Source organism: Cnephaeus nilssonii (genome assembly GCF_951640355.1).
Source record: "Cnephaeus nilssonii genome assembly, chromosome: 12".
NCBI lineage: Eukaryota > Metazoa > Chordata > Mammalia > Chiroptera > Vespertilionidae > Cnephaeus > Cnephaeus nilssonii.
In genome coordinates this window covers 38,831,189-38,858,627 of record NC_137083.1, presented here as the reverse complement: position 1 = coordinate 38,858,627, position 27,439 = coordinate 38,831,189, and the positions used below count along the sequence as shown (strand labels likewise).

General features: G+C 41.6%; 2 protein-coding genes across 4 annotated transcripts in view; one reads left to right on the top strand and one right to left on the bottom strand.

The window, feature by feature from the left end:
* Positions 1-312, top strand: part of DNAJC2 (DnaJ heat shock protein family (Hsp40) member C2) — a 31,078-nt gene extending 30,766 nt beyond the window's left edge. For all 3 annotated transcript variants that reach the window (XM_079786194.1, XM_079786193.1, XM_079786192.1), the window contains exon 17: positions 176-312. In XM_079786194.1, the coding sequence (XP_079642320.1) occupies positions 176-250 (75 nt within the window). In that variant the 3' untranslated portion in view covers positions 251-312. The remainder of the gene's footprint in view (positions 1-175) is intronic.
* PMPCB (peptidase, mitochondrial processing subunit beta) lies at positions 2-14,880 on the bottom strand. Its single transcript, XM_079786195.1, has 13 exons — positions 14,727-14,880; positions 13,309-13,449; positions 12,521-12,607; positions 11,653-11,782; positions 9,182-9,380; positions 8,470-8,549; positions 5,095-5,207; positions 4,109-4,252; positions 2,845-3,005; positions 1,091-1,176; positions 924-1,012; positions 711-786; positions 2-621 (listed from the first exon to the last, which is right to left on the bottom strand). Exons 1-13 carry the CDS (start codon positions 14,823-14,825, stop codon positions 557-559), a joined length of 1,470 nt encoding a protein of 489 aa, XP_079642321.1. The 5' UTR covers positions 14,826-14,880; the 3' UTR covers positions 2-556.
* Positions 14,881-27,439: the final 12,559 nt, after the last annotated feature.

Here is a 27,439-nt window from a genome sequence, read left to right as displayed (position 1 = left end):
AATACCACAGTAGTCATGAGCCATCTTAGAAACTTTCAGAGCTCTGGGAGTTAGTAAAATCAACCTTTTAGTAGTATCTTTAATCATAGATTTATCCAATTTGAATGTTTTACATATTTATACCAAACACTAGAAATGTCTGCCAATTCTAAATAACACCTTCCTCCTTTCCTAGGAACTTGTCGAGATGGTAAAAGCAAAGAAAGCTGCTCAAGAGCAAGTACTAAATGCAAGTAGAGCCAAGAAATGACTTAAGACAATCTTTGTTGTGTGTGCGTTTTTATAATAAAACTGAAAATACTTTACAAATTTTCATTCTTGTAATTATACTTATGGAGATAATTTGAAAGTGTGCTGTTCCAACATAATTTCTCAAGAGATCTACCATTCACTGTGGTAGCATTATCCGTTGAAAGTTTGATGCAGTATTTCATTCAAATTTCCAAGTACATATGTTCATTTTTATGTTTTCCTTTGGGGACTGATAGCTTAAAACTTGCCAGTCTCTATTAATTTTATAAATATATATGTTCAAAATATTTTGCTTAGGAGCATTTTAATTGCGAAGCCAGCACATGTTACTGCGAATCCTGTTAAAATCTGGTAGTTGCTCAATGGGACCTAAGGATTAAAAGAAAAGAAAGTTAAAACTGACTAAAATGAAAGTACTTAGCCAACTTTCTACATAGGAGAAAAGTGACCAGGCTTACCAACAGCAGCAATAGCTGGACTCTTGTCATAAATATATTTGGAACATACTTCTCGAATTGTCTCAGCATTCACAGCCTAAAATAGAGAAGATACTAGCATTCAGAGCTTTTTACAGTAAAAACAAATTCGATACCTGGAATGATACATATTTTTAGCTTTTGTAATAATATTTTTACACAAGACCCAATAGTAAGTATGTAAGAACTACTCACATCTACTCTTGCTTCAAGCTCAGGGATGGGAATTCTTCTATTATAGCACAACATCTGCCTACCAATATCTTCACAAATTGGAGTAGAACCTGTTTAAAGAGAAAAAAAGCTAAGCATTGGGCTGTAGATCAATCATATGAAAATAGAATTTACATCTTTATTCTTACCATCGAGTTGCAACAACATGTTTGTTTTCAGAAGGTTTTTGGCTCGTGCAACTTCACTTTCAGTGACACTCGTACAGAGTCGTATCCTAAAAACCAATTGGAAAAATCAAAATGTCAAGTAGCTGGAGTATATGTTTTATAGTAATGATCTAAAGAAAGACATACTATATCCTATGTATTATACCACAACTTGATTTCAACTTATAAAAAACTTGAAATTACTAATGATCCCAATAGCTAAGCAAAAGCTAATCTATTACTGATTATTTTCCTGGTATTGTTAATTTCTGAAAATGATATGGCTAGCAAACAGAAGATCAATAAAATATAAAAATAGGCTAGCCCAGCTGGTATGGCTCAGTGGTTGAACATCAACCTATGAACCTGGAGGTCACGGTTGGATTCCCGGTCAGGGCACATGCCCAGGTTGTGGATTTGGTCATCAATGTGGGGCATGCAGGAGGCAGCCAATCACTGATGTTTCTATCTCTTTCTCCCTCTCCCTTCCTCTCTGAAATCAATAAAAATATATTTTTAAATAGCCTAACCATATTTTGAGAAATGCTATACCATTTTGAGACTTTACAAATCCCCATCTGCTAGGCTCTGATATGCGAGAGCAGTGGTCAGCAAATTCATTAGTCAACAGAGCCAAATATCAACAGTACAACGATTGAAATTTCTTTTGAGAGCCAAATTTTTTAAACTTAAACTTCTTCTAGCACCACTTCTTCAAAATAGACTCGCCCAGGCCGTGGTATTTTGTGGAAGAGCCACACTCAAGGGGCCAAAGAGCCGCATGTGGCTTGCGAGCCACAGTTTGCGGACCACGGTGCTAGAGGATAGTTTGGTAGGCAACTAGTTTCTCAAAAGAATCCAATTGAATATAACTTAAACCTGATCCTTAATAATTATACCCCAGTCAACTAGATTTAGAGATGTAAGCCATTTAAGAATGGTGGAGAAAAGGAAATGGTGGAGGAAATTTTCCAAGAAGCTGTGGGTCTTTCTGCCTCTGTCTCATGGTACTAGTTTTGACTACAAAACACTACATTTTTCTTTTAGCAATGGCAACTTCAGATTCATTTTCATAACACTGCCTTTCCAAGCTAGATAACTTTTAGAGATATTTTCCAAACTTCTAGTTGGTATTTATTTAAACACAAGAGGCCCGGTGCATGAATTTGTACACCAGGGGGGCCCCTTGGCCTGGCCTGCAGGATCAAGCTGAAACCGGCTCTCCGACATCCCCCAAGTGGTCCCAAGTTGCGAGAGGGCACAGGCCAGGCGGAGGGACCCCACCGGTGCATAATTGGGGCCAGGGAGGGACCGCGGGAGGGCTCCAGGGCATGTTCAGCCCGTCTCGCTCAGTCCCAATCTGCCGGACCCCAGCAGCAAGCTAACCTACTGGCTGGAGCGTCTGCCCCCTAGTAGTCCATGCATGTCATAGTGAGTGGTTGAGCAGCTTTAGCATATCATTAGCATGTTACACTTTGCATATTAGGTTTTATTATATAGGATTTTAAACTTCTAGGATCTCCTTTCTAAAGTATTCTCCTTAAAGAATTTTCTATAGTTGAAGTCAGTGCAGCTTCACATGAGACTTAGAGGAAACATCTGTGATCTTTAAAAACATGGCTGCTGCTAGTCTCGTTCTTTTGATTACATATTTATAACATCAGTATAAAATAATCAACATGAATAGTGTATAGAGGAAATTAGGTGTGAATTCTGGGCAAGATTTATTTTCTTACCATTCTTTTTGAACAACATGTAACATGTCTGCAACAGTGGCTGGTTCACAAACCATGTAGATTCCCCATAATCCAGTATCTGTGTAGCAAGTATTGAAGGACTGGAAGCTATGGCAGAGGTTGCCATGACAGGTTAGCTGGGCCAGCTTACTAGATAAGTTCTGTAAGGAAAATAAAACTGTCCAAGAGAACTGTAGATATACATACATGTCCAATTTACCAGAAAGAATAAGGAGATATGAGATAAATCATGAATGACCTAAGAGCCTGAGTTTCTCAGTTTTATCTATCAACATCTGTCCAATAATTTAAAATTCAATGAGACTAAGAATTATACTTATCTCACCAGCCCAATGCACCCCCAGAAAAACTCATAATGTAAAAAAAAATGTATCTCTATAATTAACATAGTTACACTCCTAAAATAATACCTTGTTATCAACCCAATCTGTAGTGCTCTTGGCTATGTATGCTTAAAGATTTTAAATTATAGGGCATGTGAAACCTAAGAAATAAAATGTATTTTGTTGAAATCTTCGAGTACAAATTTACACTTTGTATTTTGATATAATCTCAGACTTACAGGAAAGTTACAAAAACAGTGAAAAGAATTCCCTTTATTCAAATTACCTAACAATTCTTATATTACCATGCTTGCTTTATATTACTATCCAGTCACTGAAAGTCCTAGAATGCAAACTATCATTCTTTTTAACATATTTTTTCAGCTATTTGAGAATACTTTGCAGATGTGATGCTTTTTACTCTTAAATACTTTTTAGTGTGCACTTAAGAAAAACAAGGAAATTAAAATTAACTTCACAACAACTACTAAAAATTAGGATGTAACTTTGACTGTTAACAAATTCTATCCTTAATCAAATCTTGCCAATTATCCCACTAATAAACTTTATGGCAAAAGGAAAAAAAATTTTTTTTTCTGGCTCAGAATTTTAAAAGTCAAAATTCTTAGTACAGAATTCTATCTTGCGATTATTATGAAAAAACTTGGTTTCTGTTTTTATTTTTGTTAATCTTCACCCGAGGATATTTTTTCCATTGATTTTTAGATAGAGTGAAAGGGACAGGGAGAGACAAAAGAGAAACATCGATTGGTTGCCTTCCACACATGCCCAGACGGACTGGGGATGGAGCTGTGCCCTTAAGGTATGTGTCCTTGATCAGAATCAAACCTGAGACCCTTTGTGGGCTGAAACCACTGAGAAAACTGTCTAGGGCTGAAAAAAAATTTTAAATCACTTACCATTCCTCCTCCGAAAGAGCGATCCCAGTTGCCAATTAGTGTGTTTGCAACCATGAGACAGATTGTATCCGGATGTGCCCAACCAACAGCTTCAACCGCTATTGCAAGATGTGCTAAAGGCATCTTGTCATCTCTGACACGAATCTAGTTAAGATAAAGAAAACAAAACACTACATAACATGCTTAACAAGAAAGAAACAAATTCACCATGCCCATTAATTGCAAAGTTAAAATGCTCACCATGACTTATTTTGGTTTAAACTATTAAGCCTCATTACACTGTACAATCTAATCTAGAAGAATTTCATGAGTTAGGGACTTTCATCAAAAGGTCTCCAATTGAAATACTAGACATAGCCACCAGATGGTTACCTGGTAAAAAAGGATTGCATTATTTTACTGATAGAAACCAATCTTTTGTGTTTGTTGATCTGAATTTTTAAATCGGAATTTAAGCTTATTTTTGTACTGCCAATGCTATGTTCTATTTAACTGCCAACATCAGGCCTCCTTCCAGACACTACTTTGAGCATGATTCCTAATGTGGCAGACTAAGCCTCTACTAAGACTTAAAACTAGAGCTGACAAGCGGCAGATTTCCTGCAAGTTCTGGCTCTACTGGGCAGAAGAAAGAACTTAACCAAGAGTAAACCTAATGTGAAAGTCAAAATTTGGGGTGTTTTTAAAATAAAAGTTTACTTTTATACCTTACAATATATAAATGGGCATAGTGCCAAACAAAAGCACAAAAAGACTAAATTTGCTGCCCTTAAAACCTTGCTTCCTTAGGAGAAGTAGGTGGTTAAATAATATGAAATTGGAATGAATATAAGCAAATGAGTCCATCCTCTTCCCTTTTTCGGTTTAAGCTTTTGGTTTCTTCCATTTTACTCCTGTTGCAAACATGCACATTTTGTATACTCATTCATAAATACAACACAAGAAACTCAAAAGGGTTAACTACTAGCTTAGGAGGTTTGCCCTACCTCACTTCCTGTGAATTTGCAGGGAGGCAGAGCTGGTATTTCTCCTTTGTGTGTGGACAAAGAGTCACCAAAATGAAACTTTGCTAACTCAAGCAGTTCATCATGGCAAACTCCTAATTAAAGGAAAATATTTTACATATATAATAGCAGTACAATCAAAGCAGAGAACTAAATACTTCAGTTTACAATAACTCAAGGTGATGTAATGTGATATAGGTTACACGTAACTATTTGCATTCACTAAACCATTTAAGAGTAAGCTCATACAGCACACCTTTTTCCCTTGGTGTTATAGAGTTTTGGTTGCACAGCTTTGTCATTCTGTAGAGCAATCAACAGTTATTAACATACCAATGGATTCACAGGAAAAGATAAGGCAACTTGAAAATACCATATTCCATATTAAATCATGTTATATTAAGTCACTGAAAGTCCTAGAATGCAAACTAGCAAAAAAAAAAAAAAAGTAATATTTAAAATTTTTTAAGTGAAAAAGTGAGCTCTAACACTTAAAGAAAGCTGGATATACAGATATGCTTTTCTCTGAGCTCTGCTATCAAATTTAGGAACAAAATAATTTCATCTAAATTTCCAAATAAATCCCTAGCTATGCAAATATTTATTACTTGCTACCCAAAACTTAAGAAATACTTAGATGCTATATCCCTTACTATCCAAACTCGAGACCCAAACACATTCAATCTTAGTGAAGGATTTTTAAACACAAATATAAACTTACAGAACAAATTTAGGCATGTATAAATGGTTTAAAAAATATTGCCACAAAATCTCTTTAAATAAAACATTCTAGCCCAGCTGGTATGGCTCGTGGTTGGTTGAGCGTCAACCTATGAATCATGAGATCACAGTTCAATTTCCCATTCAGGGCACATGCCCGAGTTGCCAGTTCAATTCCAGAGAAGAGGGCGTGCCAGAGACAGCCGATCAATGATTCTTTCTCTAATGTTTCTATCTCTCTCCCTTTCTCTTTAAAATCAATAAATATATACTTTAAAAATAAATAAAACATTCTATTAGAATATAAAAGCACAACTTATACCCATATTTTCCAAACAAATCTGTGGTACGAAACAAGACAGGGCAGGGCATGCTTGTACATTTTCAGAATCCCTATATAGGAGAGCCACCTTAGATATCAATCCAGAGGGTGACAAAACAAGGGAAATCTTTGTGGTACAAGAATGACAGGCAGAGAGTGAAAAACCATGAACATGCACATAGTTCTCAGCACCTGATGACAACTGCTTCTACTGTTCTATCACCTTGACCTGTAGCCCCCCTGGCTGGGCGTTCCAATACCAACTCTACTTACTACTACTTCTATCCAAAAGGCAGGAGAGCAAATAATTTTTTTTAATGAAGCTAAGTCTTACCTATCTCATTGAATTCAAGATGCCAATGTTTATAAGGCACATCATTGTTTATGTATCAATAAGAAAAAAGGCTAATTGATCTAGGACAAACCATTACTATAAGATATCCTAACTTCAGTAATGTTAAAATGAATTCATGAACTACAATAAAACCCATTGTGTCCATATGCCACAACAACAGCAGAGACATTCCAGACAGCTTGGATGTTGACGTCCCACCTAACCAACAGTCCTTCAGTTCCCAAGAGAATTTTGGAGTGCACTGCTTGCCATACACAGATAACATAATTTAGCTGAGAGCCACAATGAATAATATGTTTGAGATATTTAACCCTCCTTTTCATCTTCTCCACTATTTCTAAGTAATTAGCTCATAAGTCTATCCAGAACAACTAGAATTTTAATTTACTATAATTTCCAATGGAAGAAAAATTAACACAAAGTATCTATACTTTATCTATCTTCACTTTGCCCTAAAGAGAAAGAGAAAAAAGAAGAAAAAAAATTGGAAACCAATAAAATGTACTGTTTGCCTGAATTCAGAGTGCCACGAAATCTAACAGAATCTAATGTGAATTTTCTTATCATTCACCGGCTTTAAACATGTCCCCAAAGAAGCCTTGTCCTAATGTCAGCCACGTGGATTGCATGTTTGGATTCCCATTAAACATTCTCATGGTTCCCTATGTACTTCCCCTTCTCAGTAATATTAGATTAATGGAAGAATGAACAAATGAAAGAATTAAAGAACATAACATACCCATTCCATGCCTGACCAACAATGAAGCTGGTTCTCAAAAAGTAATTTAAAATCTTGAAAGATTCCCTAACTGCAGGGCACTGCCTTCCAAGTGTCATTGTCTCCCAGTTCACTCATGCCCTCTCTTGCAAGTAAATTCCTTCATGTATGTACACTTACGTAGTAGAGAGTCCATACATTTTTCTATTAAAAAACTCTACTATAAAGTAGAGGGGCAAGTCTGGTTCCCCTTACCCCTCTGTAAATACTCTTAGGACATCGCCCAACGGAATCAAACTGATAAGCACATTACTCTGTTTAAAAGTACAGTAAACACTTGATTTAACAGACTTCAGATTTAACAGACAAAATTTCCGGTCCGTATGTCCTATGTGAAAAATTAACACCCTGCTGATTTTAAAATACTTTTAACCAAAATTTGCTTAAAATTAAATTAACAGGTTATTTTTTTACTAATTCACTGTTATTTTAAACAAATTTTAGCAAAGAGTCCATTATATTGGAAAAAACATTGTAGTAATTTCACTGACAGATATAAATATTACATACCTACTATAGTCTACATCATGGGTGGGAAACCTTTTCTGCCAAGGACCATTTGGATATTTATAACATCATTCTGGGGCCATACAAAATTATCAACTTAAAAATTAGCCTGTATATTTGGTCAAACATTTAGTTAACTCATCCCTTGGCAGGGCCAGACCAAATGATTTAGTGGGCCTAATACTGCCTGCGGGATATTCCCCACCTCTGATCTACATATTTAAATCCAAGCGTCACTGCTCGTAAACAATGTTCAGCAAATGATTAGTACAGGATCACACCGCATAGCACATGGTAATTGGTTCTGTTTCTGCAGCAGTTTTAACGTGCCAGCCAATGTTCCAAAGTGTGCTAAGCCACACCCCAGACGTGTGCATCTGTTTACTCAAGGTGACTGCTGAATGTGCGCATGTACTAGACCTATTCAGTATAAATTTAAAATTACAGTAATACATATAGAAAACTTTTCTGTGAAACTAAACTTTTCATACTTAATTACACAAATGTGTCTACTTAAGTAAAAACAGGTAAACTAATTTGTCAATTTTTTAACATATGCATGTAGAAAACCTACTTTATTATATATAATGGACTTTCGGCTTTAATAGACACTCCCTTGCCCAAATTAGCCATTATATTGTAGTTTTACTGTAATAGATATTTAAATCAACTAACCTCCAGCAGCAGCAAGTACTATCCTTGGTCCCTTATAATGTGTAGTTATATAATCCACTAAGTCCTTACGATTTATAGATCTGTGAAGTGGAGTAAGAAAAGTAATTAAACGGAAATTAAAAAGCACAGAACTTCACATAACATACCTGAAATTAAATCAGACCTTAAAGGAAATCTAAGTTAAACACAGTTAGAAAGCCTGGCTGGTGTGGCTCAGTGGTTGAGTGTCAGCCTATGAACCAGGAAGTCATTGTTCTATTCCCAATCAGGGCAAATGCCAGGGTTGGGGCCTCCATCCCCAGTGGGGAGAAAGAGAGGGTGCAGGAGGCAGCTGATCAATGATTCTCATCACTGATGTTTCTATCTCTCTCCCTCTCCCTTCCTTTCTCTGAAATCAATAAAAAATACATAATCCGAAAAAATATATTGGCATCAAATATCAAAAAATTCAAACTTTTTTATATGAAGAAAGAAGCCAGATGTGGTACCATCACTTGTTTTTTCCAGAAGTAGATAGGAGCCCAGACACCGGGGAATTAGGTGTGGCTAAAGTATAGCTAACTACAATTTCATTCAGATTAGCATGGGTTGGGGGGGTGGGCGGGGGAGAGGAATTACTTTTTGAAACACATTTTTTGAATGTTTATGAATGTTAATTTTCACAACTCATAAGTTTTTCTCAAAAAAAAAAAAATCTGCAAATTATACTTACTTGATATTTTCAGTTGGTCCCAAAATTGTCCGTCCAAGTGCAGTATTTTGATAAGCTGTGGCATGAAGATAATCGAAAACTACTTCCTGTAAGTTGGTTTCAACTTCCTGCATCTCTCTAAGGATTACTCCTCGTTCACGTTCAATCTCTGCTTCTCCCAATGTGCTATTTTGTATTATATCAGCAAGAATTTCTACAGCTAATAGAAAATAAAGCATAGGAAATACTAAGAATCTTAATATTCACTATTAAAATCTAGTTAACTAGCACCAAAAACCATGATACTGACCATCACTCAATATTGACTAAATAATTAAACTTAGAAGAAACACATTTTTCTATACATTCAATAGATCTAAAAGGACAATATTAAAAAAAAAAAATTTAATATATTTTTATTGACTTCAGAGAGGGAGAGGAAGAGAGAGACAGAAACATCAATAGAGAGAATCATTGATCGGTTACCTCCAACCCCCAGGAGGGACCAAGCCCCCAACCCAGGCATGTGCCCTGACTGGGAATTGAACCTCAACTTCCTGGTTAATAGGTCGAAGCTCAACCACTGAGCCACTGCGGCCAGGCTTAACATTTTTTAAATGTAAATCTGCCAGAGGACCCACACACTTAATGACTACCTACAACCACTTCAAAACTATCATGGACGCCCTAGCTGGTTTGGCTCAGTGGATAGAGCATCAGCCTGCGAACCAAAGGGTCCCGGGTTCGATTCCAGTGAAGGGCATGTACATTGGTTGTGGGCTCCTCCCAGGTCCAGGCTCTGGTCTGGGGTGTGCAGGAGGCAACCAATCAATGTGTTTCTCTCACATCAATGTTTCTCTCTGTTTTTCCCTCTCTCCCACTCTCTCTAAAAAAACCAAAAAGATCAATGGTGAGGATTAACAAAAAAAAACACACAAAAAAATCATGGTCCTAGCTGGTTTGGCTCAGTGGATGGAGAGTCAGCCTGCAGACTGAGGGGTCCCAGGTTCGATTCATCAAGGGCACATGCCCAGGTTGCAGGCTCAATCCCCAGTGTGGGGCGTGCAAGAGGCAGCCAATCAATGATTCTCTCTCATCATTGATGTTTTTCTATCTCTCTCCCTCTCCCTTCCTCTCTGAAATCAATAAAAATACATTTTTTTAGAAGTCATGGACACCTGCATATGTGTAAATTGTATGAAAGTTACAAAGCAGAAAATTAGCCATATTAGAACATCTAAGAATGGGTGAACTGTTTTGTTTTTGTTTTTAGTTTAAATAAAATAACTAAAAAATAAATTAATGGAAAGGAAGGTCAAAAAGAAGCGCACTCTAGGAGAAGGCTCTAGAATGTTAGAATGTGCAAATGCAATAAAGAAGTAACCAAGTTTTGCCCTGGCCAGGTGGCACGGTTGAAGTGTCACTCAGTGCACCAAAAGGCTGCAGGTTCAATTCCCAGACAGAGCACATATCTAGGTTGTGGGTTTGATCCCCAGTTGGGGCACATATGGGAGGCAACAGATCAATGTTTCTCTTTCTCTCCCTCTCTCTAAAAATCAAAAACATATCCTCAGGTGAGGATTAAAAAAAAAAAAAAAAAAAAAGCAAGCAAGTTTTGTTAAAAAAAACAAAGCCCAGCAGTCAGTAAATATAAAACGTGTTCAGGATTATAGAAATAAAAAATTCAGATAACAATATAAAGTGAGGGAGGAAAAAACAGTCGGCATAAATAAATAAATTCAAACAATTAAAAATGTTTAACTACACAGATATGGCTCTGTAGGAAGTATTTTTAAATCAAGCATTAAGGCCTAGTTTACACAAGTCTTGCAGCCTATAAACCAGTGATGGCGAACCTATGACACGCGTAGCCATTTCTGATGACACGCGGCCGCTGAGGCGGCCGCATGCCGAGAATGAAACATTTGCTGCTCCTGCGGATGAAACATTTGCGAAATAATGTTTTTTTCCTCAAAGTGACACACTACCCGAGTTATGCTCAGTTTTTTGGCGAAGTTTGACACACCAAGCTCAAAAGGTTGCCCATCACTGCTATAAACATACATATGTATTTTTTTGTTAATCCTCACCCAAGGATATTTTTCCATTGATTTTTTTTTTTTTAGAAAGAGTGGAAGGGAGGGGGAGACAGAGAGAGAAACATCAATGTAAGAAATATCAAACATCAACTGGTTGCCTTCCGCACAAGCCCTAACCAGGGCTGGGGATCAAGCCTGCAATCAAGGTACACGCCCTTGACCAGAACTGAACCTGGGACCCTTCAGTCAGCAGGTTGACTCTCTATCCACTGAGCCAAACCAGCTAGGGTGCCTATAAATATTTTCTATCATTTGTCATATTGGGAGAAAAAACAATTTTTTCTTTTTACACTTCTGGGGGTTACCCTTTCACAACAGGCAGAATAAAAACAGTACTAAATTTTCTTAATACTTATGGAAATTACATATCTGCAGTATAAATAACAACAATACCTCTTGGCAAGTCTTTAGAAAATGCTTTGGCATAATATACAGTCTGCTCTCTGGAAGTATAGGCATTGAGATGAGCGCCCATGTTTTCAATTTCAAGTTCCAGATCTAACTGGGATCTCTTTTTGGTGCCCTGAAATAAAAGAGGGGGGTGGTTTATGATACCTGCCTTTATCCCCCATCTGTTCTAAATACTTTAGACAATGAGTACGAGGACATAAGTCTATGTCAGTTTCAGGCAAGGAGCAAATTTGGTTTCTAAAGTACATTAGGCTTCAGAAATCATGGTATATTTTCAGATAACCCTTACATCCCAAGAGAAAATTCTGTTTCAATATTACAGAGCAATTATAAGTAATTACTTCCGATAATTATTCTGGAAAAAAGAAAAGATTTTAAAAATAAAATATGCCATACTGTTGAAGTTTTTCATGCCTTAGAATGAAATTTTGTGCTCTCTTAAAACAATGCATTTTTATAAAATACTAGAGGCCCGGTGCACGAAATTCGTGCACTGGGGGGGTGGGAGGTGTCCATCAACCCGGCCTGACAGTCTGGGATCCCTCAGGGGATACTGATGGCTTAGGCCTGCTGGGAGTGGGCCTAAGCAGTCAGTCAGACATCCTTAGCGCTGCTGCAGAGGCGGGAGAGGCTCCCACCACCACTGCTACATTTGCCAGCTGTGAGCCCGACTCAGGGCTTCTGGCTGAGCGGCGCTCCCCCTGTGCGAGTGCACTGACCACCAGGGGGCAGCTCCTGCATTGAGCGTCTTCCCCGCTGCTGGTCAGTGCGTGTCATAGTGACCAGTCGTTCCACCGTTCATTTGATTTGCATATTAGCCTTTTATTATACAGGATGTCAGACAACTTGCCTTGAAAGCCATATGCTCCAGAAAGTGAGCTGTTCCATTATTCTTCTCATTTTCATATCGACTTCCAGCATCAATCCAGAGTCCAACCTTAATGTAACCAAGGCACAATTAAGTAAAGCACCATTTCCTTTCTTTGGGGAAAATGGCAGTGGGAACCAGGGAGAAGGCACCTTCCTTTATCTGACAAATGCTTTCTAGTCTTAACACTAAAGTTTTCCTGACTTGAGTGGATTGATAGTATATTGCTATGAACTATGCGATTTAAAAATTTTGGTCATCCATACTCTGCTGGATGCTTCACTGAGGACCCAGATTCTTAGTCCAACTTGTACTGTAGCCATTAACAACTATAACATAAAGAATATCAGGTATTGTCAAATATAAGTTCAAATCCTGGTGCTGGAATGTATTAGCTGTGTGACCTCGGACAAAACCACTCAACGTCTCTGAACTTGTTCCCCTACTGTAAAAAGGATGACGGTGCCTAAATACAAAGAACTGTTTTAAAGATCAAATAAGAAAATATAGTATGTAAAAGCAGCTGGCACAGAGCAGCCCAGCAAATATAACGTTCATTACTATCAACATTACTAACAACAAATAATATAACAACAGGCTACAAAAGCCAGCTGTAGACGCTTAAACTGGGGGCACATGCACCCAGGATGGCAGTCTCCCCGGAGCAAAGACTCATAAGCGACATACCCGCCACCGTTTTCCAAGCGCCAGCCCACCAAGCGGCTCAGGGTAAAAGCAGCCATCGGCTCCCCTCCCGAGGAGCCACTTACTGTGCACGTGGACAGCCCCGAGTCCTCGGAGGCCACCCGGAGGCCGTTCTCCAAGTGGGTCACCCGTGTCTCGGGAACATTCAGAACCACCTGTGCAGCCGCCTGGGTGCTTCTCAACCTGCTTCCTCCAAAAGGCAATGGCTGTGGCGGGGGAGGAACCAAAACACGCCATCATTCCGATAGTCAATGTCGACTGGAACCCTACATCTGTCTCAGGGAGGCTCTCTCTGTGCAGTGCGCTCCCCTCCTCGGCTTCTGTTGGGGGGGGGGGGGGGGCACCCCTGTGCCCTGCCGCCACCAACCCGCTCCTAAAGCCAGAGCAGCCACCCGTTGGTGGGGGCCGTTACCACCAAGCAGGAGGGGAAGCCGGGGAAGGGGGAGGACAAGGTGAAAGGACGTCTCCACAACACAGACCTGGCAGAAACCATCTCACCTCGCCATCCCCCCCCACCCCCCGTCCGCAATCACTGGTCTGAGTGACCAACGTGCACTTTTTTTTTTTTTTAAGTATAGAGGGCTTTTATTATTTGTAACATAGGCACAATTATTTAAAGTTAATAAACCCTTATTTATTTAAGGAATTTCACATGTTCTTAGTTCTTCCGCTTCCTTAGTTCCTCCTGAGTTTGAGTCTTAATCATCTTACTCCCTGTTTTGCTCAACCCTGATGTCATTTCGGTCTGTCCACAATTCTTTTCAGTTGAGCTTCTCTGGTCTACACTTGGATATGGACATGCTTCAAAAACTCCGCACCTATAATCGTTGGGAACTAATTTCCTCAAGCAATGTACTTGAGGGCCATGGTTAGGGTCTGAGCAGATGGATCTGCCTGTTTGTTTTGTTTTGTTTTTTTCATTTCCGACACCCGCTAAACATGAGTAAGGGCAAATCTTCACTCCTAAGCTCTCGCTCCCTAGAATAGTACAGATCTTCAGGGTATAAAAACGTACCTAAGATTACAGAAATTAGAAAGATTATTAAATCTGCTGCAGTTTTAGCAGCTGTCTTGTAACTCCTTCCCACAGATCTAACACACAGTTCTGTGAACAAAGGAAGCACCATACTTATTCTGCGAGGCGTTTCCAACGATGTAAGTCTGCAGGAAAGACCCATCGGGACAGACCTCAACCAACGTGCACTCTATGGTGACCCCCGAGTACCGGGGTAGCGGGCCCGTAGCCAGGGCCATCCCTCCCACAAGTCACGGCAGGCCTCGCGCAGCGGGTGACCGCAGCCAGCCGCCCGGCGGGAGTGCGGCGCCCCGGCCGCCCGGCGCCCTTCGCGGAGCCCGGCCCTGCCCGCCGCCGGGGTGAGCGGCGCCGACGCCGCGGCCGGGAAGGGCGCCTGCGACGCGGGGTCCGCCGGAGAGGCCCGCCCGCCCGCCCGGGGCGGCACCCCGATGGAGGAAGACAGCTCACCCGTCCGGCAGCGCCTCCGGCCAGGAACCTCCGGGCGAAACTCCAAAGCTGCGGCCGCGCCGCGGGTAAGATCACCGCTCGGGCCGCCGCGGCCGCCATCTCTGCTGGGCGCTGGGTGGAGGAAGCGCTTCCGAGGTCGTGACGGGGGCGGGGTGAGGGGGGCAGGGCCCAGAGGAGGGCGAGGGCACCACCTTGTGGCCGTGATGGGAATGACACTGCTCGAAGTCTACCTGGGCCTGGTGCCCAGCGGTCTACTCCAAACAACACGCCATAGGGAGTCTGTGGAAGCCCCTGCATCATCAGTTACCCCAGTCGCCTAAGCCGTAGGCCCTAAGGGGTGCGAGGCACAGATGTGGAGGAGGGGACGGTAGCCTGGTGCGCCCTGGCCCGTGTGCCCCAGTTGGTTGAACATCATCTTATGCCCTTTAATAAAGGTCCCCGGTGGGATTCCCGGGTCTGGGCACATGCCCTGGTTGTGGGCTCCATCCCAGGTAGGGGGCGTGTATGAGGCAGCTAATCTATGTTTCTCTCTCATATTGATGTTTCTCTATCTCCCTCTCCCTTCCTCTCTCCATAAAAAATCAGTAACGATATATATATATATATTTTTTTAAAGGTAACCTGGTGCCCAGCCGTGTGAGCATCACCATGAACCAAGAGGTCACTGGTTGGATTCTGGTCAGGGCACATGCCTGGTTTCTGGTTCCATCCCCGATGGGGGGCATGCAGAAGGCAGTTAATCCATGTTTCTCTCGCATTCGTTGATGTTTCTTCTATCTCTTTATCCCACTCCCTTCCTCTCAAAAATACAGTAAAATGGTAACCCGGTGCAACATATCCCACTGGTGGCTGAAATTGACTGGAAAAAGTGGGATAAGACCCCAAACTGACTCTCGTGAAAGGAAGCATCTAATGGGAGAGCCTGGCTAGTCAGGGCAGGGAAGGATGTATCAGTGTCCACCCTAATTACTCTTCATCCCTTTACAGTCATTTCATTGCATAGAGATTGCACTTGGTGAGGCCACTAATTGCTGAAAGATGGACACTTTACAGACCTTATATTGTATTGGCAGAATTTGACATGATCGCTGAAATTTTCTTTTTTCAAAATATCTTAGAGCTTTTCCTCCTTCTTCACCTTCTTGGGCAGCTTTTTATTCATAGATCGTTTAAAGAAACGAAAAACAGCATGCACTGTTCTGTGCTATTGTTATGCTCATTTTACAGATGTGGAAACTAAGGTAAAATAACTTGCCTTAGGTCACAATGCTAAGAACAGGCTGCCTGGCTCAAAAGCCCGGTGCTCTGAAACACCACACTAATTTGCCATAAAGCTTGGTCTCCCCGGGGTTCTGGATCTGGGCCTCTTCTACTGCACACTTCCTGAGGGTTCCCATTTCCACCTGAGGACTTCCCTGCCTACCCAACCAGACCTTTCTCTTGGGCTCCATGCCCACTTAACCATTCATTTTCTAGAAAACTACATCTGAATATCCCCTTGTTACCTCAATATCAACTTGTCCAAAATGCAATTCACTATCTCGCTCCTAAGTCTCTTCCTATAATATCCAATGCAAAGCAGCCAGTGATATCTCCATTCACCCAAACATTCCAACCAGGAACCTGGATTTCATCCTCAAGTCAAAGTCAAAATTAAAATCCCAATGAGATACCATTTTACCTCCATTAATATGGCTTAAAAACGAGAGAGGGAGAGAGAATATCAACAATTGGTGGTGATATAGAACCCTCATGTACTGCTGGGGGGTGCGGGTGGGGAATGTAACATGGTATAGCCACTTTTAAAAATAGTCTTGGTGGTTCCTCAAAAATTTAAACATAGCCCTGGCCAGTGTGGCTCAGTTGGTTGAGCATAGTCCCATGCACCAAAAGGTCACTGGTTTGATTCCCAGTCAGGACACATGTCCGAGTTTCGGGCTCAGTCCCCAGTAGGGGCATGCAGGAGGCAGCTGATCAATATTTCTCTCTTACATGGATATTTCTCTCTTTTGCTCTCTCCACCCCCCTCCCTTCCTTTCTCTTTAAAACCAATAAAAACCTATTTCAAATAAAGTTAAACATAGTTATGATTTAACCCACCAATTCCACTCCAAGGTTTACCCGAGAGAAATAAAAGTATACGTCCACTTGTATACTAATAACTTGTTGGAAACAACCCTCATGTTCATCAGCTGATGAATGGACAAGTAAAATTTGGTATATCCATACAAGAGAATATTAGTAATACAATGAAGGACTTATACATTCAACGACATGGATGAACCTTGAAAACATTATATTAAGTGAGTGAAGGCAGTGTATTCAGTGAGATATGAAAGACCACATATTTTATGATTCCACTTATATAAATAGAATAGGCAAATCTATAGTAGATTAATGGTTGCCTAGGGTTGGGGAAAATGGGAGGATTAAAGGTTGGCAGTTACTAGGTATGGGGTTTCTTTTTTGAAGTGATTTAAGTGTTCTGAAATTAGTGATGATGGTGGCACAACTTTGTTAATATCCTGAAAGCTATTGAATGGCGTACTTCAAGTGGGTGAGTTATATAGCATGTGAATTATATCTCAACAAAAGTTCTACCAAATATTGGACACAGGATTTAAATAGATATTCCTCCCAAAAAAGATATACAAATGGCCAATAAACACATGAAAAGATGCTCAACATCATAGCCATCAGAAAAATGCAAGTCAAAGCTAATGCTAAGGTACTGTTTCATACACACTGAGATGGGTATAATGAAAAAGACAGACAGTAACAGTGTTGACGAGAATGTGGAGAAATTTCAACCCGTACATTGCTAAGGGGAATGTAAGTGGTGTAACTGCTGTGGAAAAGTTTGGCAGCTCCTTACCATTTGACTCAGCAATTCCACTCCTAGGTATATACCCTAGAAATGAAAATATATGTCCACACAAAAAATTATACACAAATGTTTATAATACCATTATTCATAATAGTCTAAAAGTGTTCATTAATTCATGAATAAACAAAATGTGGTATATGTGTACAATGGAATATTATTCTCAACAAAAAGAAATGAAGTATTGGTACATGTTACAACATGGACGAATTTTAAAAACATTATGCTATGAGAAAAGCCAATCACAAAAGGCCAAATATTATATGTTCCATTTATACGTAATGTTCAGAATAGGAAATTCATAGAGACTGTAGAGTAGTGGTTGCTAGGGGCTGGGGGCAGGGAGAAATGGAGAATGACTGCTAATGGATATGGAGTTTCTTTAGGGGTAATGAAAATTTTCTGAAGTTAGATAGTGGCGATGGTTGCAGAACCATATGACTATAATAAAAACCATTGAATATTACATTTTAAAGGGGTAAATCCTAGGCTATGTAAATTATATCTCAATTTAAAAAAAATACCTCAAATCTCATCATCCAAAAAGTATCACCATTAACATTATGGTAACATTTCAGATATCTTTTTATGCATGTATATGGCTAGAAAGGTGGATTAGATGGATGGATGAATAAATGGATGGATGGATGATGGATGGGTGGATAGCTATACTGATTGAATACGCAATTAATACTTTTTAAAAGAATGGAATAATACAATAGATGCTGTGTTTATTAAAAAGTAGCTGGATATCTTCTTTTTGTGCCCATGTTGCAGAATCACCTCCCAAAATTCGGGTTCATGTACCAGATGCCCTAGTAGGCCAAAACATCGGGACACTGGTACTTGGAGTCAGAGGAAGATTCATTGGATCTGGCTGATGCAAGAGGATGACAGGAGAACAAGATCTCTCAAATCCAGCTCTCTCAAAAAAGCAAAAGTAGGGAGTTTTTATGCAGCAAGGGAGTAGGGGAGGGGGAATTCCAGGGAACTGAGAGAGAAGTCTGTGTTTCTTTAGTCATAGTTTTTTTCACATCACAGTCCTGGGAGGCAGCAGCTGGTGACAGAAACCTTGAAGACATTCTTTCTTTCTGCAAAACAAACTCATAAATTCTCCATGTGACCCTGAAGTTATCTCTTCCTGCTTGACAAATAGCCACCACATCAACAACTTATGACTACATTCATGAGAACAAAAGGAGCTGAGCAGAAAGAGTGATTAACATGTGAACAAAGGCCTACTTAAGAATGAAATTATTTAAATCTAGCCTACAGAAATACTAGGGGCATTAAAATCACAAAGGGCTAGGCTATAGCCACTCCTCACCCTTTTCATTCTATCCTGTGTTTTAGAACGGTGACCTGCATAGATTGCTTGATTCGATTGGTTTCTAGCTGGGTTTAGCCAGTAAAAGTCACCGCAGGACACCGAAGCCTGGAAAAGCGAGGTGAGTACATTTATCCCTCAGATTTCTCCCTGGGGGTTGATACATTTCTCCACGTAGGCCCCAGCCTTCATACAGCTGCCCTCTCTGTGTTCTGTGGCCTTTCCTTTCTCTTCTACCTTTGAGACTAAGTGGATACAGGTCTTAGCTGTTACTAGTTCTGCAATGCTGTAATCCCCCTTGTTGGTTTCTTTAAACCCTGCCCCTGCATTTGTAAATAGTACCATCATTAAACCCTCTTCAAATTGATGAGGAACTCAAGAAGTTAAAAATATTTAGCTTAATTATATAGTTAACTAGTGGCCCGGTGCACAAAATCCGTGCACATTAAAAGGGAATTAATTAGAGAAAATATTTTAATGTTGCTATTTGCCCTTTCTCTATAATAGAAGTGTCAGAGATGAAAGAAAATTAGTAAAATGTATATGAAAATCTCCCTCCTGTCAGAGTCTGGGGCACGCCACGGGACCCAGAGTCAAGTCCCCACCCACCCTTGTGCGCCTCGAAATCGCGCAAGACCCAGACCCGCTGGCCCCACCCTACTCAAGCCCCTCCGGGCAGGGGGCGCAGCCTCAGGTCCCCCATCAAGCCCCGCCAGATGGGGGGGAAGGGGGACATGGCCTCAGGTCCCCTGGTGCAGCCTCAGGTCCCCCGGTGCCAGGGTGGGGGGCGCAGCCTCAGGTGGGAATGTAAAATTCCAGAGTGGTACAGTCACTGTAGAAAATTGTTTGACAGGTTCTTAAAAAATGAAATATGTGCTTAATATACAACCCAGCAATTATACCCTTGGGCATCTATCCCAGAGAGATGAAAACACCTATATGAATAGTAATAGCAGCTTTATTCATGATAGCTCAAAACTGGAAATAACTCAAACGTCCTTAAAAAGATAGCCTCGCTGTTGTGGCTCAGTGGTTGAGTGCTCACCCATGAACCAGAAGATCACTGTTGGATTCCAGGTCAGGGTACATGCCTGGTTGCAGGCTTGATCCCCAGTAAGGGACGTGCAGGAGACAGCTGATGAATGATTCTCATCATTGATGTTTCTCTCTCTCCCTCTTTCTTCCTTTCTCTGAAATCAATAAAAATATTTTTAAACAAAGGTAAGTGGTTATGCCCTAGCTGGTTTGGCTCAGTGGATAGAGCATCAGCCTGCAGACTGAAGGGTCCCAGGTTCGATTATGGTCAAGGGCACATGCCTAGGTTGCGGGCTTGATCCCCAGTAGGGGATGTGCAGGAGGCAGCCAATCAATGATTCTCTCTCATCATTGATGTTTCTATCTCTCCCTCTCCCTTCCTCTCTGAAATCAATAAAGATATATATATATTTTTAAAAAGGTAAGTGGTTAAACAGTAGTACATCCATACTATGGAATATTGCTCAGCACCAAAAAATAATGAGATCTCAATAAATGCAACATAGATGGGCCTCAAAAGAATTATGCCAATCTTGAAAGATTATATACTATAATTCCATTATATAAAACTAGAGGCCCAGTGCATGATTGAATCATGCATGTGTAGGGTCCCCTACACGCTTTCACTTTTCGCGGTGGAGCTGGGTGCCTGTCTGCTGGTGCACCAGGCCTTTCAGAAGCCTCCAGCTCGGCGGAGGCTTCCGAAAGGCCTGGTGCCGGAGCAGACAGGCACCCAGTTCCCCCACTTTTGATGGTCTGCGGCCACTGAGGGGGGCTACCCTGCTGTTGAGAGGCACCGGGGGCGGGAGTCCTACCCCCTGCACCTCTCAACAGCAGGGTAGCCCCCCTCAGTGGCAGCGGATCCGTGCCTCTCAGTGGCCGGATAGGCCACCCCAAGTCCCACCCCCCAGCCTCCCGCCACCCAATCGTGGGCGTAGCGGAGTGATGGTAATTTACATGTTACTCTATTATTAGATAGGATAGGATTCTTGAAATGACAAAATTACAGAGATGGAAATGGGATTAGTAAGCCAAGCTTCCTGCACACCCGGGCCCGCCCAGGCCTCCGCTCAAGGCTACAAAGTTTCAATTATAGAAGATAAATAAATCCCAGATACCAGGGCCTCTTCTTGGGTCGCTGGGGTGTGTGGCCGGCCTGCAAACCACCACAGGCCCCTCGCCCAGGCCGCCTCACGCCCCAAGGGAACCCCCACCCTGATCCAGGACACCCTTCGGGGCAAACCAGTTAGCCCCCACCCATGCACCAGGCCTCTATCCTATCTAATAAAAGAGTAATATTCAAATTGACCATCACTCCAACACAAGATGGCTGCCCCATGTGGTCAAAGATGGCTGCCCCCATGTGGACACAAGATGGCTGCCACAAGATGGCCAGCAGGGGAGGTTCATTTGGGAGGGACCAGGCCTGCAAGGGAGGGCAGTTGGGGGCGATTAAGCCTGCAGGGGAGGGCAGTTAGGGGTGACCAGGCCTACAGGGGAGGGCAGTTAGGGGCAAACAGGCTGGCAGGGGAGCAGTTAGGCATCAATCAGGCTGGCAGGGGAGTGGTTAGGGGGGTGATCAGGCTGGCAGGCAGAAGCGGTTAGGGCAGTGGTCAGCAAACTGCGGCTCGTGAGCCACATGCAGCTCTTTGGCCCCTTGAGTGTGGCTCTTCCACAAAATACCATGGCCTAGGTGAGTCTATTTTGAAGAAGTGGCGTTAGAATAAGTTTAAGTTCAAAAAATTTGGCTCTCAAAAGAAATTTCAATCGTTGTACTGTTGATATTTGGCTCTGAGCCCTCCCCGGTTTGGCTCAGTGGATATTTGGCTCTGTTGACTAATGAGTTTGCCGACCACTGGGTTAGGGGCAATCAGGAAGGCAGGCAGGTGGGCAGTTGGGAGCCAGCAGTCCTGGATTGTGAGAGGGATGTCTGACTGCCCATTTAGGATCAGGCCTAAACGGGCAGTCGGACATCCCTTGAGGGGTCCCAGATTGGAGAAGGTGCAGGCTGGGCTGAGGGACACCCCCCCATGCACAAATTTTGTGCACCGGGCCTCTAGTTTCTAAAGAAAAAGTTGAATTAAAAGAAAAAGTGATGGGAGAGTGTGGAAGGAGTACACTTTCTATCTATTGATCATCATGTTTCACAGTCACATAATCATGCATTCCAACTTGTGCGTACACACACACACATCACATCACATCACATCACATCACATCACATCACAGAGGTTCTTATACAAATTGAAATAGGAAGAGAAATTCAGAATTGTTCATCTGGCCATAACTAATAAGGTCATACAGGGAACTGCAAATGAATTGGAGCAAAAACTCTTTGCATGTTTCATACAGCTTTCCTGATTCAACTTTTTCTACAATGGGCCCCCGGTGAGGAGGGAGCGATTTATGCATAATGTGACAGTTTAAGCAGCTCCTTGTGTCTGGCTGTGACGCTGGCTGCCTTGAGCACAGACTGGATGCATTGAAGTGCTTCAGATTTATTTCTTTTTGTCTCTTGCCTCTTAATGGAGGTTATACTGAATAGGAAGTAGGCCCTGAGCTGAATGTATAATCAGTATAATCAGCATGGGAACTGAGACCACAATAAAATGCCTTCTTTTAACCCTGCCCCCCTGGCCACACATTTCCCTTCCACAGAGACAAGCAGTAACTCCTTCTCATGACTCCATGAGAAAGGGTGACCAGTATATACCAGCAAACATATATGTATACGTAGATCTTATTCTTCTTTCTTCCAATTGCTCTCCCTCCCTTCCTTTCTCTTTTATACAAACGTTAGCATGTTGTACGACATTCAGCTTCTGCTTTTTAAAAATAGCATATCTCAGCGAGCACACTATAGTACGACATAAAGATCTTCATTTTAAATATGCAATGACATAGCATTCCACTGAATTATTGTCTTATTATTTATTTAACCAATCCCCAACTGATGGATAATTAGTTTACTTTGAATTTCCTGCTATTGCAATGCTACAGTGGGTGACTGCACACACACATTGGTTAGTACAAGCCGTGTTACATTGAAATGATCTCCTTCCTAGTCTGTCCTGGCTTAGGCTGTAGGTTCCTCGGAGACAGGAAATGATGCATTCCGCATCTCTGAATTTACCTGCTCTTAGCCGGGCCTCGCGTGTGGTAGGGGTGCCGTTAAACTGGTTGGACTGAAGGAGTAAGCTGATCTCCACGTGCTCTGCCACCTGCACAGGTCTGAGAACCGCCAGATCCGCGGGCCTTTAAGGGTCTGTTTGGTTATTCTGTTTGCCCTCTTCCACCCCAACTAGTCTCTGTCCCTCTACCTGATCTGGGTACTCAGGAGGGAGCTAAGCCTTACTGACAGAGCATCTGGGCACCCCTCCTCTGGCTTCTCTTGGGGTTTAGTCAATGGAAAGCACTGCCAGGGGGTGGACAGTGGGGGAAGAGGGAGATGGAGGTCCTTCTTGCCTGCACCCCCAGTTAGGTGCCAGCAGTGGTTGTGTCTTCCTCTGGGTCGGACGGTAACTCCCTCCATAGCTCCAGCTCTCCCAGTGCTCAGCACTGTCTTCGGCCCTTGCCTTTCAGACCTCGGGTAGTAACAGCCCCGCTGATAGTCCTGGGTGCTCCCTCATCCTTTGTGGGTCCGTTAACCCTGTCCACATCCCTGTAAACCATCTTGCCAATAAACTACCTTCAGTTAAACAATTTGCATAGAACTCTGTTTTCCGCCAGAACCCTCACTGACACAGGGTCCCTTCTGAACCTGAGATCCTACCATTCTAAGCCTTGATAGTGAGTTTCCCATCCACTTTTTTACATATAAAGAAACGTAACAAAAGCTGGCTACACAAGCAATCAAACCATACCTGCTCCCCAAAGCTTTATAACAATGGTAATAAAACGTATTGAAAAGATGAAGCACCTACCTCCCCCCCCCCCCCCCCCCCCCGCCGCCTCCCCGCCCTTGTTCGGCTGTGACTACTTTGCCAGCATCAGCGTTGGCGATTCAGCCTGAAATGTTGAGTGTTTTGGTACCTTCACCTAGAAGTTCTTTCTATTCATTGAAGCAGCAGATAGGAACTGAAAAAAAAATAGAGCAAGCAAATAAGACGAGAAAGATTTTATGGGAATTAAGCACTATTTCACTTTATACATTCCTTATTATGTATATAAAGTGTTTTCAATGTGAGCATTTATTGAATAAGCTGCTCATTAGTGGGCTGTGAAATACTCTTTTATATCTACAGCTTGCCCTCCATCCAATTAAGGTGAAAATAGTCCCCTCCTCCCCCAAACCCCCTGGGTTAATCACTGAGCAATAACCTGAAGAGTCTTCAGGGCCTGGAGATTGAGTCTTTGTACCTTTGAGTTGTAAAGGACTCTGCTTTAAAGAAAACACAATGGCTGCAGATCGCAGTGTTGCTCATTAGCAAAGTTCATGCTTTTGAAATTGGTGATTAGGATTTTCCTTTCGGGAGAATCAGGCTGCAATGCCTACATACACAGTTTTCGCTTCTAGACATTAGCTACCAAGAATTTTAAAAGACACACAAAAAGTAGGCCTGTCACTTTGTCTCAAATCAGGCTGCTTCTAAGATAGCAGGAACTTTCTCAGGCATAAAAAGACAGTTTGAATGGTTCATGGGGAAGAAACCCTTCCCCTACCTTGAAAATAATGGGATGAGGGAATGACAGACAAAACGATTCATTTATTTGCAACAAATAAATGGAGATCCCTTTGGGGAAATATATACTATATATAAGCACATGTGTATATGCACACATAAAAACATACACAAGGAATGCAGACGCTTTCTCATCTACAACTCTATGTAGAGACTTTCATTTAAAGCCAGTATTTATATCAGACTAAATTTAATAATATGCTTATTTTATTTGCTCTTAGATAATTACTTGTACCTATCTTACATCAAATCTTATATATGCATGTTTTTCTTAAAAATATTTTCATTTAGCCTGAGCCTGGCCAGTGTGGCTCAGTGGTTGAGTGTTGACCTATGAACCAGTAGGTCACGGTTGGATTCCCGGGCAGGGCACATGCCCGGGTTGTGGGCTCCATCCCCAGTGTGGGGAGTGCGGGAGGCAGCAGGTCGATGATTCTCTTTCATCATTGATGATTCTATCTCTCTATTCCTCTCTGAAATAAATACAAATATTAAAAAAAATATTTTCATTTAGAATAGCATTGATGTACCAATAATAGAAGACAATACCTTTAATCAGGAGGGGACATTGCATTCATGCATTATACTAATGTTCTCCTTTCTAGTTGACTGATGTTATCTTAAAATATGCCAATGTTATGGTTTTAAAATTCATAATGGCCATCTTTTACATTTGTGTTTTCAATCTCGTAACACCTAGTATGTTGAGATTTATTGGGTGTCTGTGACCAACTTTCTTACTGCCAATGAGTGCAAGTAATATGGTTGTGTTTCTATGGAGAACTAGGCCCATCTATTATTATAGATATAAAAGTGATATTATATGTACAACTAATAACTACTCAGTTTATATGGTAGTTTACAGTTCATGAGACCTTTCTCTTTTAGTCCTGACAATTACCTAGCAATCAGTTAATATGATCACTGCCATCTTACAGATGAGGAAATTGAGGTTCTGAGAAGTTAGGATCACATAGGTAGTAAGAAATCGAGGTGAGGTGCTGAAAAGAACCTGGAGCTCTGACCAAATCCTATGATTTATGGACTCCATTATTCTAAGGCTTTATCTTCACAAGATATCTGCAGAAGAAATTTCCCAGAACAACCTTGGCCTTGAATTTTATGGTATTAAGGGCATGAATTCACTTAATGTAACGAAGAAAAACTTGTTCAGGGAGATTCTCCATAAGATATCTTTCCTATTCTGCTTTAGAAGATCAATGTAGAAATGGGAATAGTCTTGCGATAGCTGGTTTGGCTCAGTGGACAAAGCGTCGGCTTGCAGACTGAAGGGTCCTGGGTTTGATTCCGGTCAAGGGCATGTACCTGGGTCTCCTGTGGGGCAAGGGGGGGGTATGCAGGGGGTGGCCGATCCGTGATTCTCTCTCATCATTGAAGTTTCTATCTCTCACTCCCTCTCCCTTCCTCTCTGAAATCAATAAAAATACATTTAAAAAAAGAGAAAGAAGTGGGAATAGCCTTTACTAGCACAGCACAACTTAATGGGACCTGGCATACTGGTTCTCACACAAATAAACCATTTTATCACTGGAATCAATAACACCAGTTTCAGTAACATCTAAGTGGCCTTTATTAAGTATACTATATACTTACTATCACCCTTCCTTGAATTGTCTTAAAAACCCACATAAGAATCCTTCGAGGGAGATACCATTTTACAGATGAGTGCAACAAGGTGTAAGAAAACAGCCTTTTGGGGGTGAGTCCTCAATGTGAGAATATGCAGAACTCGGAGCTTCAGAGGGCAAGAGAAATTTCAAAACAGCAAGCAGTCAGGACTCCAGAAGAAAAAAATGGCAACTGTTTTTCTCAAAATACTGGTTAAAACCAATAGAAAACACCCTGCTGGTGAAATGGTCACTGTTTGCTAATAGTGACTTAATTGTACCATTTTGATTCAACCAATTGTGAAGCCTGTTAGACTATGGATCATTTGTGGGTTTGGAGTTAAAACTGTGTATAACCTCCATTCCTCGAGACCCCACCAAACAGAGCTGATCACCTGACTCTCTTTGGATTACTTTTCTGTTCCCTGTTGGACAGTAAAACCAGCTTATACTCACTCTGTCTCCGAGACTGTGTTTTTCCTGTGTTGTTATTTTGTTGTTGTTAATCCTCACCTGAGGATATTTTCCATTGATTTTTAGGAGAGTGGAAGGGAGTGGGGGAGAGAGAGAGAGAGAATAGAATCATTGATGTGAGAGAGATACATATCATTGGTTGCCTCCCGCTCGCACCCTGACCAGGCCCGGGGATCGAGCCTGCAACTGAGGTACCTGCCCTTGACCAGAATCGAACCTGGGACTTCGGGCCAACGCTCTATCCACTGAACCAAACCGGCTAGGGCTCAATGTTGTTGTTATTAATGTTATATCAATTACACTGTAATTCAAATGGCAAATTATTTAAAAAATAGCAGCTAGTAAACTTTCCAGTAAAGATTTCTTTAATCAGCCGGGACCGGTTTGGCTCAGTGGATAGAGCGTCGGCCTGCGGACTCAGGGGTCCCAGGTTTGATTCCGGTCAGGGGCGTGTGCCTTGGTTGCGGGCACATCCCCGGTGGGGGGTGTGCAGGAGGCAGCTGATCGATGTTGCTCTCTCATCAATGTTTCTAGCTCTCTATCCCTCTCTCTTCCTCTCTGTAAAAACTCAATAAAATATATTTTTTTAAAAAAAAAAGATTTCTTTAATAATTCATTCACTCTGTGGATGACTACTCTGTGCCAGGAGCCATAGTAGACCTTGGGGATCGAGAGGTGGCATG